Raw genomic sequence first — 17,913 nt, 5'->3', positions numbered from 1 at the left:
CTTCACCGTGTTTTGCCTCTCCTTCAGGAACAGGCCAGGTCTCCCACCATGTTATTCGTGGTTTCACCTTATTCACGATGGTTTATAATAGAAAACAGCGAATAACATATGAAAAAGTTATTTGTGGTTTTCCTGTATTTGCGGTTCTGTTAATCCCTTATCACAGCGAATACGGAGGGAGAAGTGTATTTCTAGGACTGGAAGCACTCTACTACTACTTATCAGTCCTATAGCACTGCCAGACTTCCTGCTCCCTCCCCTTCCTTTCACACATTCCTGGAGGTTTGCTACACACCTAGGGAGAATTTAAAGGAGATTTAGTTGTGAAAATTTTTAGCAGTGTGGTGTCACTCCAGTAAATGTTCATGGAATGAATAATATTAAACAAAACAATTAATTTACATTGTGTATAATATACAGGTAAATAACACAAGAGAATTTGAATAAGCAGAATAAATATATAAAACAATTTAATTAATTGTGCTCAGTGACATAAACGTACTTTAAAAACAGTGGAAGGCATGAGAAACATGTTCAACACTTCTACCTCCATCAATTCAATATTTATAGTAGATGGTCTCATATAAATATAACATATACAGTATAGAAAAAATAAATTACTTATCTTAAATAAATCAGCATATGCTCTTGTAATCCAAATGGAGGGCACTGAACAAAAACGCGCCACGAATCCTTAACCGACTGGAAAAAAAGGAAGATTCCATGCGCTACCAAGTCCCAGTTTCTTCACAAAGTGATTTGAAAGTGCAGGTGCATCAATACAGCTGGATTGACTACATATTTATTGAATGATGAACTTGGACTTTTATTGATGCACCTGCACTTTCAAATCACTTTGTGAAGAAACTGGGACTTGGTAGCGCGTGGAATCTTCCTTTTTTCCAGTTGGTTAAGGATTCGTGGCACGTTTTTGTTCAGTGCCCTCCATTTGAATTACAAGAGCATATGCTGACTTATTTAAGATAAGTAATTTATTTTTTTCTATGTATGTTATATTTATATGACACCATCTGCTATAAATATTGAATTGATGGAGGTAGAAGTGTTGAACATGTTTCTCCTGCCTTCCACTGGTTTTTAAAGTACGTTTATGTCACAGCACAATTAATTGTTTTGTGTATGTATTTTGCTTATTCAAATTCTCTTGTGTTATTTATATATCCTTTTGAGAATTTAGTTATTTATTCTTTCTCTCTCTTTTGTATTTATTTATAATATACAGGTCACAATATGGAATTGAAATTTACAAATTTGCATGTTTCTTTGTCCTAACCTATATATACTTGTCCACTGATGCTGCAGAACTAAGCTGGGAAGATCCCAAAAAATTAGCTCATTAGCTCTCTAATAAGGGAGTCCTGGGAAATAAGAGAGAGTTGGTCACCTTATACACACCAGAAGGAACTGTTAAGTGCATCACCAAAGCCTGGAGTGTCCACGATGGTGAGTGTTAGCTTCAAACCCTCCTCCACAATTTTCACTTTATTTGTAGTAATCTTCATTGTCTGAGGAACAGGATCTGCTGTAAAGAAAGACAGAGAAAGGTTTTATGGTGCCAGTGAATGTTTTTTAATATGAATATATCTCATTCGTGGACATGCATGGGTGTATACAGTGACATACCAAGGGGAGGGGCCAGGGGGGTCCACCCCAGTTGCATACCATGAGGGGATACTCCCAGAGTCGGCGTCATGGTCCAGGAACTCCACTACTCTGCCGGTGTCAGGCCTTCCAGGACCCAGCAGACAGGAAGGGCCAATGCAGCAGAGCAGCAAATTAAGGCTGCCGACAATGAGAGAACAGGCTGCTTGTGGCCTGCCCCACTAGGGCCTTCCCTCTGCCGTGTCACTGATGACATAACAGGGAAAAGTCTTTGCAGAGCACACTGCAAACAACCTGTTAAATCTCATGGGGGGGGGGTTGGTTGGGTCTGGAAGTGCTACACAGGGGGATGTGAGGGAGGAAGGGATGAGAAACCTCTGCGCAGGGGAATAGGAGGGAGGGATGTAAAGCTGCTGAATGTGGGGGGGAGAGAGAGGAAGAATTGTTGGACATGCGCTGGAGGAGAGGCAGGGAGAGATACAGAGGTAGAAAGGGATGAGAGGGACAAATCATGCATATGGTGGAGGAGAGAAAAATGTTGGACATAAGGTGGAGGGCAGGGAGAGATGGTGCATGGGGAGAGAGAAAGAAATGTTGCACATGATAATGGAGAGAAGGAAGGGAGAAATGCTGCATGAAGGAAAATAGAGAGGTTTGACCTAGGGCACAAGGCAGGGAGAGAGATAAAAAGAAGAGAGATAGTAAGACAGTAGGAAAGAGATGTTGGATATGGCAGTGAAAGGGACGGTACAGAGATGGAAGATGGATGGTGAGCACAGAGAAAGAAAAAAAACTTCAAATGGGCAGGAGACCCTGGCGAGCGAGTTAACAGAAGACAAATAGAAACCAGAGCCTGGGACCAACATGATTTAAATAATAAAATGACCGGACAACATAAGATTTTTAAAAAATATATTTTCTATTTTGTGATTATGATATGTCAGATTTGAAATGTGTATCCTGTCAGAGCTCATGTTAGACAGTGAGCTTGAGATGGGACCTAACAGAGAGAGGAAAAGTCTTTTTGGTTTATTTTGTTTATACCTCAGCACCTGTGTGGAACTGGAGAGGTTGTAACCCTAAGTAATGTTATATTGTAACACTGTGAATGTTAAACTGTAACCCGTTCTGAGCTTTCTGGGGAGGATGAGATAGAAAACTATCTAATAAATACAATTACTAAAAATATTTTTATATGGGGTGGGGGGTGTTAAAAAAATAATCAACCCTGGACAAACACACAAAAGAGAACAGAGTTATTTAAACCACGAGGAGGAACAAGTTTTGAAAGATGTTGCTTAGTAATTAAGCAGTAACAGGGATAAGAAAAATTGGGTGGAAACTTTACTCTTCATCTACAGATAGAAGTACCCATGCTGAAATAGTGCTGTAAAGCGATAGGGATTATGGAGAGCAACTTCCTAAAGGCAATGGGGTTGCCAGTTAAAGCAAAGCCACCCTAGATCACGCAAGGATGAGAACCTCTAATAATAATCCAACATATATTAACAATGTGCAATGCATCATGGAACACGCTTGTGTTTCAAGCAGTTTTAAAGGCCATGGAAGGTCTGGGAGCAAGATGGTCCTTTGTAGATGAAAAGATGCTCTTATTTGTGGTATAAAAAAAGAAAAAAAAATCTAAGATGGCTCACATGGAGATATTTTGCCCTGAGAACAAGGCAAAATTAAAGGACAAGGGCATTTTTACCATGCCATATTTTTGCAGGGACTCTTGCTGGACAGCTCATAATTTATATATTCAAAGAAACTAACATTGTTAATATACTTGTAAAGTTATGAGGCATTTGATAAAATATTTTCAAAGTTATTGATGACCTTAGTATGAGTCTTGTTTTGCGCGATGAATTTTTTGGCCCATTTTGCTGGGCAATAATGAAAAAAGTCATCTAATTCTATCAGTATATCTGAATTCAACATCCAAAACTATACAATATAGATAAGTCAAATTTGAGCTTTCTACCAGTTTTGGTTTATGTACTGTAGATAAAGAAAGTAGCCACTTTGGTTTCAATTGCACGCAAAACCAAGAGTACCTCTCATCTCAGATGCTCTAGTTCAGGAACAGGTGCATATCCGAGTCTAATATTTTGCATAGCTTAATTTAAAACCTTAGGCTACTTATACATAAAATTTTATGGAATTCTGAGAGTTAATTGGGACCACTAGACCAGTGTTTCTCAACTTCTTCAAGCCCAGTACCCCCTAAGTCTAACAAATATCAACCGAGTATCCCGCCCAGGCTCCGCCCCAGACCTACTCTTTCTATTCCCTCCCTCCTATGTTCCAAGTTAGTGCCCCCTTCCTCCCTCCCTTCTGTGTCTTGAGTTCATGCCCTCCTCCTTGCCTCCAGCCTTTGTTCCAAAATTGTGCTCCTTCCATGTCTCAAAGTGCTCCCCCCTCCTTTCTCCCTGTCCCAGATCATGCCCTTCTCTCCCTTACTTGCTCGAGCCGCACTCAGTCCTTCTGCCTTCAGCGGCTCTCATTGCAGAGACACACAGGCAGCGATTCACACGCTGCACGTGGCTAACCCACAAGTCTTCCCTCTGATGTCAACTCTGACATCAACTCTGACATCAGAGAGAAGGTTTCTGGGTCAATTATGTGCAGCGTGTGAGCCACTGCCTGCATGTCCCTGCAACGAGTGCGGCTGAAAGCAAAAGGATGTAATTGGGACCCCCCCCCCCACTGACCAAGAAGGCTTTCCTCTGATGACAGCTAGGACATCGTTATTTGGTCTGCATCAAGGGATTCGATGCTGTAGAGACCTGTGACACTTGTTTGGAAGTGGGTGGCTTCTTAGCTGGCTTCCCCAATGCCGGAATCTCTTGTGAAATTGATGTCAAAGCCGATGCTGGAGTCTTCGATGTTGACGCCTGTGAAGATTTGATGATATCCATGGCAGTTTTGAACAACTGCTCCTGTTGAGCGTGACGGGCTTTAAGAGAGCGGGACTAAAATTGAACAGCAAGAACAAGTCTCAATTCTATGTTCAAGGCCTAGACACTGTAGACACCATTTATGAGGGTCTGCAGCAGAAACACACCGCTGACACCTGCCACACTTTTTAAAACCTGTCAACAATCTCGAAATGGCCGGAAAAATTACTTCAGCAAAATTGAACTCAATTGTCGCCAAAATGAACATTAAGAAAAATAAAAATAGATAAAAGAAGAAAAAAAATACACAAAAGCGGGAAGGCAAACCTAGGCTGAATGGAGTCCAGCTAAACAGTACTTCTTCGTTCCACAGAAAATGAAGAACTGAGGTGCTACAAGCCTCAGTGGGGGTGGGGGGGGGGAGGCAGTCATGCATTCGCAGTGCGGGCAGTTGCAAAGGTTTTAAAACTTAAAGTGACAGTTTACTTTTCACCCTGTCCGTACCGGGCTCCATGGATGATGTCATCCATATGAGAGAATATGCTGCCTGCTTGTCCTAGGATAAACCTTTTTTTATTAGGTTTCCTCTAGTGGCTCTTGCTCACTGGCTCTGCTTCCTTCTGTATACCACTCTCCTCCTTTCACCAACCATACTGTCAGAGACAGAGAATTTTATCCTCTTCTATATGTTTCCCTTTATATTTTCCTGCAGCACATTGAACTGGGTGAAACAGATGTTTCTGTACAATGTAAACCCTTAGGGTCATCTCAGATCTTACCTTCAGAATTCAGGAGTTTGTCATCCTTGTATACATCAGTCAGAAAAAGGTTATTAATCAGTGTAGACTTTCCTAAACCTGATTCTCCTATAGATGACACAATATTCAGAAATGTCAGACTGTTAGCACATACAGAGGTTTTAGAAGGGGGGTGGGGGGGCTAAAAGAGGAAGACACAGAAGCATTAGAGATTGGATATAAAACATATAAGCTTATAAAGAGATATCATGATAGGATTGGTTTAATACAAGTCCATTTGGCAGAGATGGGCAAATTACACAGGGCTCTTGCAAGGAATGGGCAAAAAAAGAAACTACCCCGGGTGCCACACCTTGGAAAGCCAATGTTGTCCTTTTAAGTCAATCTGTGAGCATGAAAATATACAACAAATGGGAGCAAGGAAGCAGAAGCAACTATTGCCCTATGTACCATTTTTTTCCCCCAGCAACTGCTCTGCATGGACAGGCACATGTGGGCCCATTGTCAGAGAATACAGAGATTTCAGAGCACGAATGTGTATGAATAGCCTCAATAATGCTAAGTCTTGGTATAACTATTACATTTTGCATGCACAAAACCAAATTCAATATAAACAATAAGCATTTTATAGCCAACCAATTAACCCTGATTTGTGCACAGACATATTACTAACATATGCACATTTACACATTAAATATGAACATACACCTTACATACTCTACCTGCCACCATGAGAGTGAAATTCAGTCCTCTCCTTGCAAAAGTCTTTTGTAGTTGATCGGAGAAAATCCCAACTCCTACACACTGTAGGACACACTATGGAGATGGAGAGAGAGAGAGAGTATGTGTGTGAGTATCTCACTGCCTGGTACTCTGCACAGAGACAAGATGAGTGCCACGCTGTTTGGGATCTTGCAGAAACAAACACAAAAGTCCCTATTACTAAATTGTAATGGAAGTGTGCTGGAAAGATGAAAGATGCCTGCTTTAGCCTACACACCGGTTTGATATATTAGGTCATTCATCATCTTTAAATAGGAAATAATTTGACCGACAACTAAAGAGAAGACCCCTGAGGCAGGCCAAGGGCCAAAACATAAGAACATAAGAACTGCCATCTCCGGATCAGACCTTAGGTCCATCAAGTCTGGCGATCCGCTCACGCGGAGGCCCAGCCAGGTGTAACCTGGCGAAAACTTAGTCACCCGTATCCTTCTATGTATCTTTCGAGGAGATGTGCATCTAACTTGCAGTGTCGGGTTTTTTTTTACCAATAAAGAATCATTTGTCCCAGTACTGTTGGCGTGTACACTTCTTAGTGGCTGTTACTGACTGTTTTGTGTATTTGGATCTCTTTTTCTGTACTGCTGATTGTTATTGAAACATCAACAACAATGGCCCTTGATAAAAATCTGTTATAGCTGCCACTTACCTCAGGAGAGCTGTTTGACTCAGACTTCTCCCAAGGGCTCCTTGGTTGCCCAGGGCTCCTGGGGAGTGTTGGAAGTTCTGATGCCTTTTGTTGCCATCCTACTGGTGATAATGTATATGACTCAAATGTATCTTCAGGATCTTCAGAGATTTGTCTCAATATATTAGAGAAGATCTCAGATTCAACACGACTTTCTGGCTTTATAGTCAGGACTTTCTCCAGTTCTGCCTCTCTCCTCCTTAGCTGTCTCTCTTTCTCCAGGTCTGCCTCTCTCCTCCTTTGCTCTCTCTCATGCTCCAATTGTGCCTCTCTCCTTTTTTGCTCTCTCTCTTGCTCGAGTTGTGCCTCTCTCCTCCTTTGCTCTCTCTCTTGCTCCAATTGTGCCTCTCTCCTTTTTTGCTCTCTCTCTTGCTCGAGTTGTGCCTCTCTCCTTCTTTGCTCTCTCTCTTGCTCCAATTGTGCCTCTCTCCTTTTTTGCTCTCTCTCTTGCTCGAGTTGTGCCTCTCTCCTCCTTTGCTCTCTCTCTTGCTCCAATTGTGCCTCTCTCCTTTTTTGCTCTCTCTCATGCTCCAGTTGTGCCTGTCTCCTCCTTTGCTCTCTCTCATGCTCCAGTTGTGCCTCTCTTAGTGCTCTCTCTTTCTCTTGTGCCTCTCTCTTCCTTTGTTCTCTCTCATACTCAAGCTGTGCCTCTCTCAGTGCTCTCTCTTTCTCTTGTGCCTCTCTCTTCCTTTGTTCTCTCTCATACTCAAGCTGTGCCTCTCTCAGTGCTCTCTCTTTCTCCAGCTGTGCCTCTCTCAGTGCTCTCTCTTTCTCCAGCTGTGCCTGTCTCTTCCATTGCTCTCTCTCTTGGTTTAGCTGTGCCTCTCTTAGTGCATTCTCTTTCTCCAGCTGTGCCTGTCTCCTCCATAGCTCTCTCTCTTGGTCTAGCTGTGCCTCTCTTAGTGCATTCTCTTTCTCTAGCTGTGCCTGTCTCCTCCATTGCTCTCTCTCTTGGTCTAGCTGTGCCTCTCTTAGTGCACTCTCTTTCTCCAGCTGTGCCTGTTTCCTCCATTGCTCTCTCTCTTGGTCTAGCTGTGCCTCTCTTAGTGCACTCTCTTTCTCCAGCTGTGCTTCTTTCCTCCTTAGATCTCTCTCCTTTTCCATTTGTGCGTCTCTCTTCCTTAGTTCTCTCCCTTTCTCTAACTGTGCCTCTATCCTTTTGATCTCTCTCTCTAACTGTGACTCTTTCCTTAGCTCTTTCTCTTTTTCTGTTTTACTCTCTTTCTTTTTCAGCACTGTTTCTTTCTCCAGTTTTGTCTCTTTCTTGCTCATCGTCATCTCTTTCTCTGACTGTGTCTCTTTCTTGCTCAGTACTGACTCCATCTCTGACTGGATCTCTCTTCTCAGAATTGTTTCTGGATTTATCTCTACTGGCCTTAGAAATGTCTCCTTTTCTGATTGTATATTTCTGCTTGGATCCATCTGAGGTTGTAGACGCGCTCCTTTTGGCCACAGTAGTGTTTCTTTCCCCGAGCTTGTGTCTTTACTTCTCGGTGTTGTCTCTGGCTCTTGCAGCATCTGTCTCAGTCTGTACGCCAACTTTTTCTCTGCTTGTGTCTTTCTTCTTCTCGGCACTGTCTCTGGTTGTGCATCTTTTTTTCTCAACACCATCTCTGTATCTCTCTCCATCCTACTTCTGAACGCTGGCTCTGACTCTTGTTCTGTGCCTCTTTTCCACAGCATCAGATCTGAATCTGGTTCTTGCTCTACATCTGATTCAGATTCAGGTATTGGCTTAGGCGTACGGTACATTATTGTTGGATGCTTTTGTGTTACCCGAATCAGCTCCAAGTCCTCGGGGTCATCATTCAGCAAACGCTTCATCTGGTGAAAGAATGGAGAAGAGACTTTCAGAGAAATAGCAGAACAATCCTAGCTCCATACTGACCGCTTGTACACTAGTTGGGAGGATCAATGTCTTTAGGGAAAAGAGCATCACCTCGGAGAGGCAGGAAGTGATTCTAGAGCTGGGACCTGCTTTGTACTGAGAATGGGCTAGATTCACTAAAGTCAGCGATTGTTGCTAAATCTGTTTTCACAGGTTTAACAACGATCACTGCTAACCGACCCGATTCACTACATGGCCCACCGCATGTTTCTCCCCTCGATTGCCCATTTTCGGATCCAGCCATGCAAATTAGTAAAACCCCATGCAAAATAGCCAAGCGATTGATTAATTTACATCGGGTTTTATCGATCTTAAAACCCGATTGCAGTAGACTTGTCAGTAACTGTGTTACCAACAGGTCTGCCTGGTTTTTTTCATTTTTTTGCAATGGCACAGATATTTTGCGTGTATTACACACGCAATATATCTGCCCAATAAAAAAGAAAAAAAGTCTCCCGATAGCCCTCCCTTATAAACTCCTGACAAAGCGCCCCCCCCCCCCAACAAAGCACCCCCTTGTATCCTGGACACAGAGGGAGCCTAAGGGAGTCCCTGATTGGCTCAGATGCCTAACACCCCGCCCAAGGGGAGGGGCTTGAGGCATCTGAGCCAATCGGGCCTTAGGCCCCTAACAGGAGGGACTGACTGGGCCCTCTCCTGCTCCTGACTTAAAGGTACTGGGGGGAGGGGGGCTGATAGAGGGTGGCCTCCATTGGCAGGAGGGAGTGGGCATCCCTCCTGCTATATTTAGGTTTGGTGGGGGGAGCTCTGCTGGCAGGAGGGAGTGGGCATCCTTCCTGCCATTTATTCTTGGCTTGCGGGGGGGGGGGGGAGCGGGAGCGTCTGGTGGCAGGAGGGAATGGGCATCCCTCTGTCATATTTTGGGGGGGTTCATGGGGCAGTGGCTTAGGGGTGCCGGCACAGGGGGGGGCATGGCACTGCACGGGTGGGGGGTGCATATCCTAACAGCAGTAACAGGAGGCTATTTTCCCTGTCACTGCTGTTAGGGCTGTACGCTTGTTTCAATCGCTCACTAGCAATTGAATCGGTTGCGTTTGCATGCAAATGATTTGCACCTTGGTACAAATCATTTGCATGCAAACTTGATAGTGAATCAATCGCTGTTGGAGAATCAGCCAGAGAACTGGCCAACAGCGACTGAGTTGTTATCTTTAGTGAATCTAGTGAGCCCAATGTCTTTTCAAGGGTGTGTGCTCAGGATGGAAGAGCTAGGACTGCTATTATTATTCTATCACTGAAAATACAAATAGCAGGGAGTGCTAGAGATCCATTAACTAAAACGATTGCCTAATTCCTCTGATCCTCTACACCAAGATGATTAATTAATTAAACTGATCTAAGAAAATTGAATAAGGGAGTAGAATGATCCATGGAAAACTATGGAGACAGAGAAACTAACCAGCAAGAAACCACATATAGACAATATTGAAAGGAAAAATTCTATAAAGGCTCCAAGAATGACCAGAACACAACATACGCAAGTAAATGCCAATAATCTGGCTTTATACTATTCTATATCATGCACTACTCCCTCTAAGCCAGGGAAGCAGCTGTGCAAGTCATGATGTGTTCTGAGCAGTGGTTGGTTTGGGCTGGGCTGGCTCGTGGTGTGCGGGAGGTAGGGGTGCGCAAAGGCAAGTAGATTTGAAAATTATGTTAAATTATATTTAAAAAATTGAGAAGTTAAATTATTTCTTTTGAACTAAAAAGAAAATATTAAAAAACTGTAATAGATGTGCCCCACTGCACAGAATGGGCTTTGACACCAGATAAAGAGAAAGTAATGTGTCCCCCCCTTTTACTGTGCGAAACACCATCCTGCCTCTGCCCCCTCTTTCCTCCACGCTTACATAAAACAAGGGTCCAAAAAGGGTGAAAGAGAGCTGACAAATATGTTCCTACTTTGGGCCATGACATCAATAACACTTCTCGACATTCATTCCTACCAGAACACCTGGCCTTGATCACATATGCAGAACACAGATAATCCCTATGCAAATACAAGACCACAAACTAAAAGTCCTAATATACACAAACAAAACCCTAAGATGCCAGACACATGCAACACCAGAGAAATAAAAAAAACCAACAAAAAACATTTCTTCCTGAACAGTGCAAAATAAATATAGACAGCAAATGTAAATGCTCAAAAACAATATTGAAAAAAAAAAATTTCTTACCTTTGTTGTCTAGTGATTTTATTTTTCTACACATCTTTTCCCAGTCTCTGGTTGCAGTTCTTTGTGTCCTTAACTCTGTTTCTAGGGCCTTCTTATTGATTTGCTGTTTTTCTCTCCTTCACTTTCTGCCCTACATCCATCTTTTGCATTAACTTTTAATATTCAACTTTCATTTTTCTTCTTCCTTCTCAATTCTATCTACTGTTCCATGTCTTCCCTTCTCATCTGTCCACATGCACCATCTCCTCCCTCTTTCTGCCCTTCCCCTCCCCTCCATCCATAAGTACCATCTTCCCTCTTTCTTTTCCCCTATTCCCATCTTTTCTTAAACAGCATTTTTCCATCTTTCTTCCCTTCCCCACCTCCTCCCATTATGGGGCACTATTTTGTCCCTCTCTCTCCCCTTCCTCTCCATCCCTGTGTAGCATCTCCTCCTTCTCCTCCTTCTCCTCCTTCTCCACCCATGTGCAACATCTCCTCCTTCTCTCTCCCCTCCCTCTCCATCCCTGTGCAACATTTCCTCCCTCTATTTCTCTCCTCTAGTGGTCTGACATCTTTTTCCTCTCCTTCCCACAATCTGGAATCATTCTTCCCTCCTCCCCCTTTGTGGTCTGGCATCTCTCTGCCCTTCTCTTCCCCTCTCCTGGTCTGGCATCTCTCTCTCTTTCCTTCTCTTTCCCTCCAGTAGTCCGACATCTCTCTCCTTCCCTTTCTCCCTTCATGTGGTCTGGTGTCTCCTCTTCCCACCTCTTCCCTACTATGGTCTGGCATTTCTATTCTCCCCTTCCCTGGACGTCTGGCAACTTTATTTTTCTCTTTCTCTCCATCCCTGTGGTCCAGCTACCCCCCTGTGTTCCTCCCCTCCATGGAATCCGGTTTGGCAGACGTTCTTTCATTCTTTGGGCAGCTAGCAGCGTGAGTGAACACACTGCTTTTGGTGCCCGGAACCTTCCCTCTGCTACTGCTTCCCGCCTATGGGGAGACAGGAAGTAGTAGCAGAGAGAAAGCTTCTGGGTCGCCGAAGGCAGCATATTCACTCACGCTGTTGGCTGCCTGAAAAATGAAAGTGCTGCAGAGATGGATCTCACAGGAGGCAGGGATGGATGGAACCCCAATGGAACCCTGGACTGCAGGAAGCAGCTGCTTGGCCTGCTCCAAGATACATCCTGGAGGTGGGGACGTGCTGCTCCTGATGCATGGCAGCCAAGAGCTGAAGAGATGTGTGAAGCCATGCACCTGCGCAGCTTAGAGGGAACATTGATATCATGCCACTTAAATGTAATAGCATGTAGTTTGAAGATGGGTAAATACATGGATAGAATCTGAGTGGGACACAGAGTTACACCAGCTCTATTACTGGCATAAGTGCTGGGTACAAATCTGACCTGTTAAGCTCAGACAGGATAGTCAATTATTTGCAATCCAATGAGTAACAAATCTGAGATAACATAGTTTTATCAAAGGCACATCTTGTTAGGCAAATCAGATCAAAGTAACTGGATTAAGGGCATGCACTGGATGTGGTCCCTAAATCAATCACAAAAACTAAGGTACTCAATTTCCGGGGCACTGACTTCGCACGCATGGGAGATTTCGTCCAGACGCTGCAGGACAAAGCAGAGTACAGCAATGTGGAAACTATGTGGTCGTCCCTGAAATCATCCATACACGAAGCAACTAGTCGCTACATAAAATCAGTAGAAAAACGGCAAAGAAACAATAAACCCCAATGGTTCACTAAGGAGATCTTGCACCTTGTTAAGGAGAAAAAAAAAGCATTTCTTAACTACAAACGTACGCAGAAAGGAGAAGCTAAAGTAGAACATAAGTCCAAGTCTGCAGCGGTCAAAACGGCAGTTAGAGAGGCCAAACTTCGAGTGGAAGAAACTCTGGCAAAAAACATTAAGAAAGGGGACAAATCCTTTTTCAGGTATATTAGTGATAGGAAAAGAAACACGGACGGGATAGTACGCCTTAGACGTCCGGACGGAAACTACGCAGTAGCAGATTCCGAAAAAGCCAAACTACTAAATGAATACTTCTGCTCAGTATTCACCTGCGAGGCACCAGGACACGGACCTCAGTTAAAGGCAGAACAAAACGCAGAAGACCCTTTTCAGAATTTTGAGTTCACACCAAGTGACATCTACAACGAACTAACAAGGCTCAAGGTGAACAAAGCTTTGGGACCAGACAATTTACACCCGAGAGTGCTCAGAGAATTGAGAGATGTTCTGGCGGAACCGTTGACCATGCTCTTCAATCTCTCACTAAGTACCGGGGAAGTTCCCTTGGACTGGAAAGCAGCTAACGTCGTCCCTCTGCATAAAAAGGGTTGCAAGGCAGAGGCTGCAAACTATAGACCGGTGAGTCTTACTTCAATAGTGTGTAAACTCATGGAGTTTAAATTAGATACAATCTTGAATGGAGTCTCCGGGATCCCAGTCAACATGGATTCACCAAGGGTAGGTCATGCCAATCCAATCTCTTCAGCTTCTTTGACTGGGTTACAAGAAGGCTGGACTTAGGAGAGTCCTTGGACGTCGTGTACCTGGACTTCAGCAAGGCTTTTGACAGCGTCCCACACTGCAGACTGCTGAACAAGATGGAATCGATGGGGTTAGGAAAGACACTAACTGCATGGGTTAATGATTGGCTAAGTGGCAGACTTCAGAGGGTGGTGGTTAACGGTACCCTCTCTGAAACATCGGAGGTGACAAGCAGAGTGCCGCAGGGCTCAGTCCTGGGCCCGCTCCTCTTCAACATATTCATTGGGGATCTGACTCAAAGGCTTCAAGGTAAGGTAACCCTATTCGCTGATGATGCCAAGCTATGCAACATAGTAAGCGACAGCAATCTTCAGGATACGATGGCGCAGGACCTGCGTACATTAGAAAGATGGTCCTCAACCTGGCAACTGGGCTTCAACACCAAAAAATGTAAGGTCATGCACCTCGGAAGCGGTAATCCATGCAGAGCTTACCCCTTGAATGGAGAAACTTTAACCAGGACTACAGCAGAACGAGACTTAGGAGTGATCATCAGTGCAGACATGAAATCTGCCACTCAAGTGGAGAAGGCTTCATCTAAGGCACGGTAGATGATAGGTTGTATCAAGAGAGGCTTCGTCAACAGGAAGGCTGAAGTCATAATGCCATTGTACAGAGCCATGGTCAGACCTCATCTGGAATACTGTGTGCAATTCTGGAGACCACATTACCGTAAAGATGTGCTCAGAATGGAATCAGTTCAGCGGATGGCCACCAGGATGGTCTCAGGGCTCGGGGGCTTCTCGTACGAGGAAAGACTGAACAAATTGCGGCTCTACACTCTCGAAGAATGTAGGGAGAGGGGAGACATGATTGAGACATTTAAGTACTGTACATCACGGGACGCGTCGAGGTGGAAGACGACACCTTTCTTCTCAAAGGACCCACGACCACAAGAGGGCATCCGCTCAAACTCAGGGGGGGGGGGGAAGTTTCGTGGAGACGCAAGGAAATACTTCTTCACAGAAAGAGTGATTGAGCAGTGGAACAAGCTTCCAGTGCAGGTGATCAAGGCCAGCAGTATCCCTGACTTTAAGAATAAATGGGATACCTATGTGGGATCCCTACGGGGGTCAAGTCCAGGAATAGGGTCACTAGGGTAAAGTAAAGTGGCAGTATAATTAAAGGGGTCAGTTGACTCCAAGGGGTGAGTCAAGAGAGTGGGCAGACTTGATGGGCTTTAGCCCTTATCTGCCGTCATCTTTCTATGTTTCTATGTTACTTAATTTCAGCAAAGCCTTTGATACTATTCCTCATAGGAGGCTTATAAATAAACTAAGTGGCTTGGGGATGGACTCGAAATGGTAAACTAGATCAGACATTGGTTGATTAATAGGTAATAATAATAATAACTTTATTTTTGTATACCGCAATACCACAAGCAGTTCAGAGAGCTTTACAGAGGAAGAGACTGTACACAGACAGCGATGTTACAGAGAAAAATTTCAAATTACATTGGTAAGTCGGGAGTAGATAGGTATATCCAGAAGTGTTTCAGAGATGTTACAAGGTAGAAAGGAGTTAGAGGAATTTGTCAAAGGGATAGGTTTTTATTGATTTTCTGAAGGATTGGTAGGAGGGTGAGTTGGAAATGAGGGTGGTTAGACATTTATTCCATTTGCCTACTTGAAATGGCAGTGATCTATCAAGGAATTTCTTGTGGATACAGCCCTTCGGGGAGGGGAAGGCGAACAGATAGGCAGTATGTGTGCAAGTGGTGCCTGGAAATTCAAAATGATGCGAGAGGTAGACAGGGGATAAACCGGTTATGGTTTTGAAGCTGAGGCTGGCAAACTTGAAGATGACCCTTGCCTCCATCAGCAATGAGCAGGGTAATTGGACACAAGCGCACGCTTAAGCAGCAGTACCTGTAATTAAGCTGCTAGTTTCATTCTAGGTGTGTAAAAATGTACATGGAAAATGACACATGACGCAAGTTGTATTAAAATAGTTATTTCCGTTTATTAATTGCCATAATGGACCTCAAAAGGTTGGTTGCATCATCTGGGAAATCTTTACAGATGCCAAATGCTGGCATTCTAACAAAGATCTCAACTCGATAATTCGTCGCTCCCCAATATGTACCTTTTGTCCTGCATGACATCATTACTTGTCAACCAATCCATTAACAGAGGCTGTCCTTAAAGTTCCAGAAATCATATTTTTGTTTACATTCATTTCTGAATATACATAAACATTTTACTACATATCCAATATTTTTTATCACTCTCAAAAACTTAAATCAAACCGTTTATCTATGCATTTGTTGAAAAGTGTTGAAAAATTCATGTCCCTGTCAGCAGCAGAGAAAGGAGGAGGGATATTCCCCCCTGCTCTGAAAAACTGGCAGTTTCAAGTTTCACTGACATACACACAGAAGCCTTCCTATACTGGAGATTAGTACAGCGTTTCTGATTCTAACTTAATTATTTCCAGATGTTGCCTCAGGATTTCTCCTTAGTTTCTTGCATCTTATATATATCTATATAAAACCTTTAAATATAAGTACAAATCATTTTCTCACATCATTCATAGCATCCATCATTCATTCAGGGCCCCTTTCATCTGCACAGTGCGCAGCAGCCTCGAAAAAAGCCAACAGGATGCTGGGCATCATAAAGAGGGGCATAACAACCAGGACGCGGGAAGTCATCATGCCATTGTATCGAGCGATGGTGCGTCCACATCTGGAATACTGCGTTCAGTATTGGTCGCTGCACCTCAAGAAGGACATGGCGGTACTTGAGAGAGTCCAAAGGAGAGCAACGAAACTGGTAAAAGGGCTGGAACACTGCCCATATGCCGAGAGGTTGGATAGGCTGGGGCTCTTCTCTCTGGAAAAAAGGAGGCTCAGGGGAGATATGATAGAGACCTTCAAGATCATGAGGGGCATAGAGAGGGTGGATAGGGACAGATTCTTCAGACTGAAGGGGACAACAAGTACGAGGAGGCATTCGGAGAAACTGAAGGGAGATAGGTTCAAAACAAATGCAAGGAAGTTTTTTTTCACCCAAAGGGTCGTGGACACTTGGAATGCGCTACCGGAGGAAGTGATCAGGCAGAGTACGGTACAGGGATTCAAACAGGGATTGGACGGATTCCTGAGGGATAAAGGGATCGTGGGATACTGAGGGAGGAGCTGGGATGTAACACAAGTATAGAAAGCTAACCAGGTAATAAGTATAGAAACCCAACAGGTTGTGCATGTGTAAGACCGGAGGGTTAGGACTTCGATGGGAAGATAGGACTTCAATGAGAAACCAAGGTGGCAAGGGAGCCCCTTCTGGTGATTCAGACAGGTCGTGACCTGTTTGGGCCGCCGCGGGAGCGGACTGCCGGGCAGGATGGACCTATGGTCTGACCCGGCGGAGGCACTGCTTATGTTCTTAACCATGCATTAAAATCAGCTTATTTTGTATCTGACTGGGTAGCCTAAGGGGAGGAGGGGATCCTTACAATAGGTAACCTGATAAATCAAATATAGAACTATTTCTTCAAAGAAAAAGTGGTGGATGCATAAAATAGCCTCTATCACCTCCTCTAAGAGACTAAACAAGTAACAGCATTCAAGAAAGTGTAAGATAAACACAGATTTTCCCTGGATGCAAAATTGGACGGCCAAAGCCTGAGGTTGCCCAACCCTTGTGGTATTGAATTAGGAATGAACAGGACATGCCTGTTGGTCCCTATCTTACAGCATTTTCTATATTTCTATGACCAGGGGAAGAGAGATGTGGTTTATGGGAACATAGGACAGGGAATGATATAGAAATGAATGGGGATAACAGATAGTATAGGAGAGTAGTAGGACTTGGAGCATTACAGTGTGCAAGGGAGCAGTTTAGGAAAAGAAGATGGAGAGATTTGAGAGACGGATTCAAAGAATAGGAGCATTAGGGGATTTCTTACCTCTTCATCTGATCACCCCAGGGAGATTGGAAGATGGAAGTTGAACAGCACCAAGGTACAGAGGAATGACACCAGGGAGAAAGCAAAAAAAAAAAAAAAAGAACAAAGATTTAGCTGAGCTCTTTCCCTCAACCATATTGCATAGAGAATGGGATGGGGGAACGAGTACAATGGTTCTTCTCCATGGACAAGCAAGATACAACAGCCACACATATGGGTGACGGCACAGCTGAAGGCACCGAATCGGCCCTTGTCAAAGAGCTCAGATTGACCTTAAAAGGTTTCTGAGCATGCGCACTAGTCTCCCGCTCTAACGTATCCATTCTAATCAGAGAATCCCTTCAGTTATTTTTCAACTGCCACAGCGGTCGGAAGCTGAAATGCCCTTGTCGTTGTTATTTTGTTCAAAAATGGAGAGAGCTGCTAACCGCAGCTCGAGGAGCTTCTGCGTCTCTGGCGAAAAGTTCTGGTTTATGTTTAAGATTTGATATACTGCTCCTGCATTTTACTGACCTAAGCGAATTACAATGTATCAAACTAAAATGAAATTAGGTACTTGAGAAAAATTACCCTATCTGGCCTGAAGGCTCACAATCTAGCTAAAGTACCTGATA

At 43.9% G+C, this 17,913-nt stretch overlaps 1 protein-coding gene across 7 annotated transcripts in view; it reads right to left on the bottom strand.

The window, feature by feature from the left end:
- The window catches only part of LOC117348872 (septin-4-like), a 71,501-nt gene that overhangs the window by 28,251 nt on the left and 25,337 nt on the right, over nucleotides 1–17,913 (bottom strand). For 3 of the 7 annotated variants that reach the window (XM_033921463.1, XM_033921462.1, XM_033921464.1), the window contains 3 exons: nucleotides 6,004–6,097; nucleotides 5,303–5,389; nucleotides 1,417–1,543 (listed from right to left, as the gene is read on the bottom strand). In XM_033921463.1, coding sequence (XP_033777354.1) covers nucleotides 1,417–1,543; nucleotides 5,303–5,389; nucleotides 6,004–6,013 — 224 coding nt within the window. In that variant the 5' untranslated portion in view covers nucleotides 6,014–6,097. Of the gene's footprint in view, nucleotides 1–1,416; nucleotides 1,544–5,302; nucleotides 5,390–6,003; nucleotides 6,098–8,528; nucleotides 8,577–17,299; nucleotides 17,308–17,913 lie in introns of all 7 variants that reach the window. The other 4 variants (XM_033921460.1, XM_033921458.1, XM_033921459.1 and 1 more) reach the window with 3 other exon arrangements.

Source organism: Geotrypetes seraphini, chromosome 15, assembly GCF_902459505.1.
Source record: "Geotrypetes seraphini chromosome 15, aGeoSer1.1, whole genome shotgun sequence".
In the NCBI taxonomy this organism is placed as follows: domain Eukaryota; kingdom Metazoa; phylum Chordata; class Amphibia; order Gymnophiona; family Dermophiidae; genus Geotrypetes; species Geotrypetes seraphini.
Note: the sequence above shows the minus strand (reverse complement) of the source record. Positions and strands in the feature narration are given on the sequence as shown.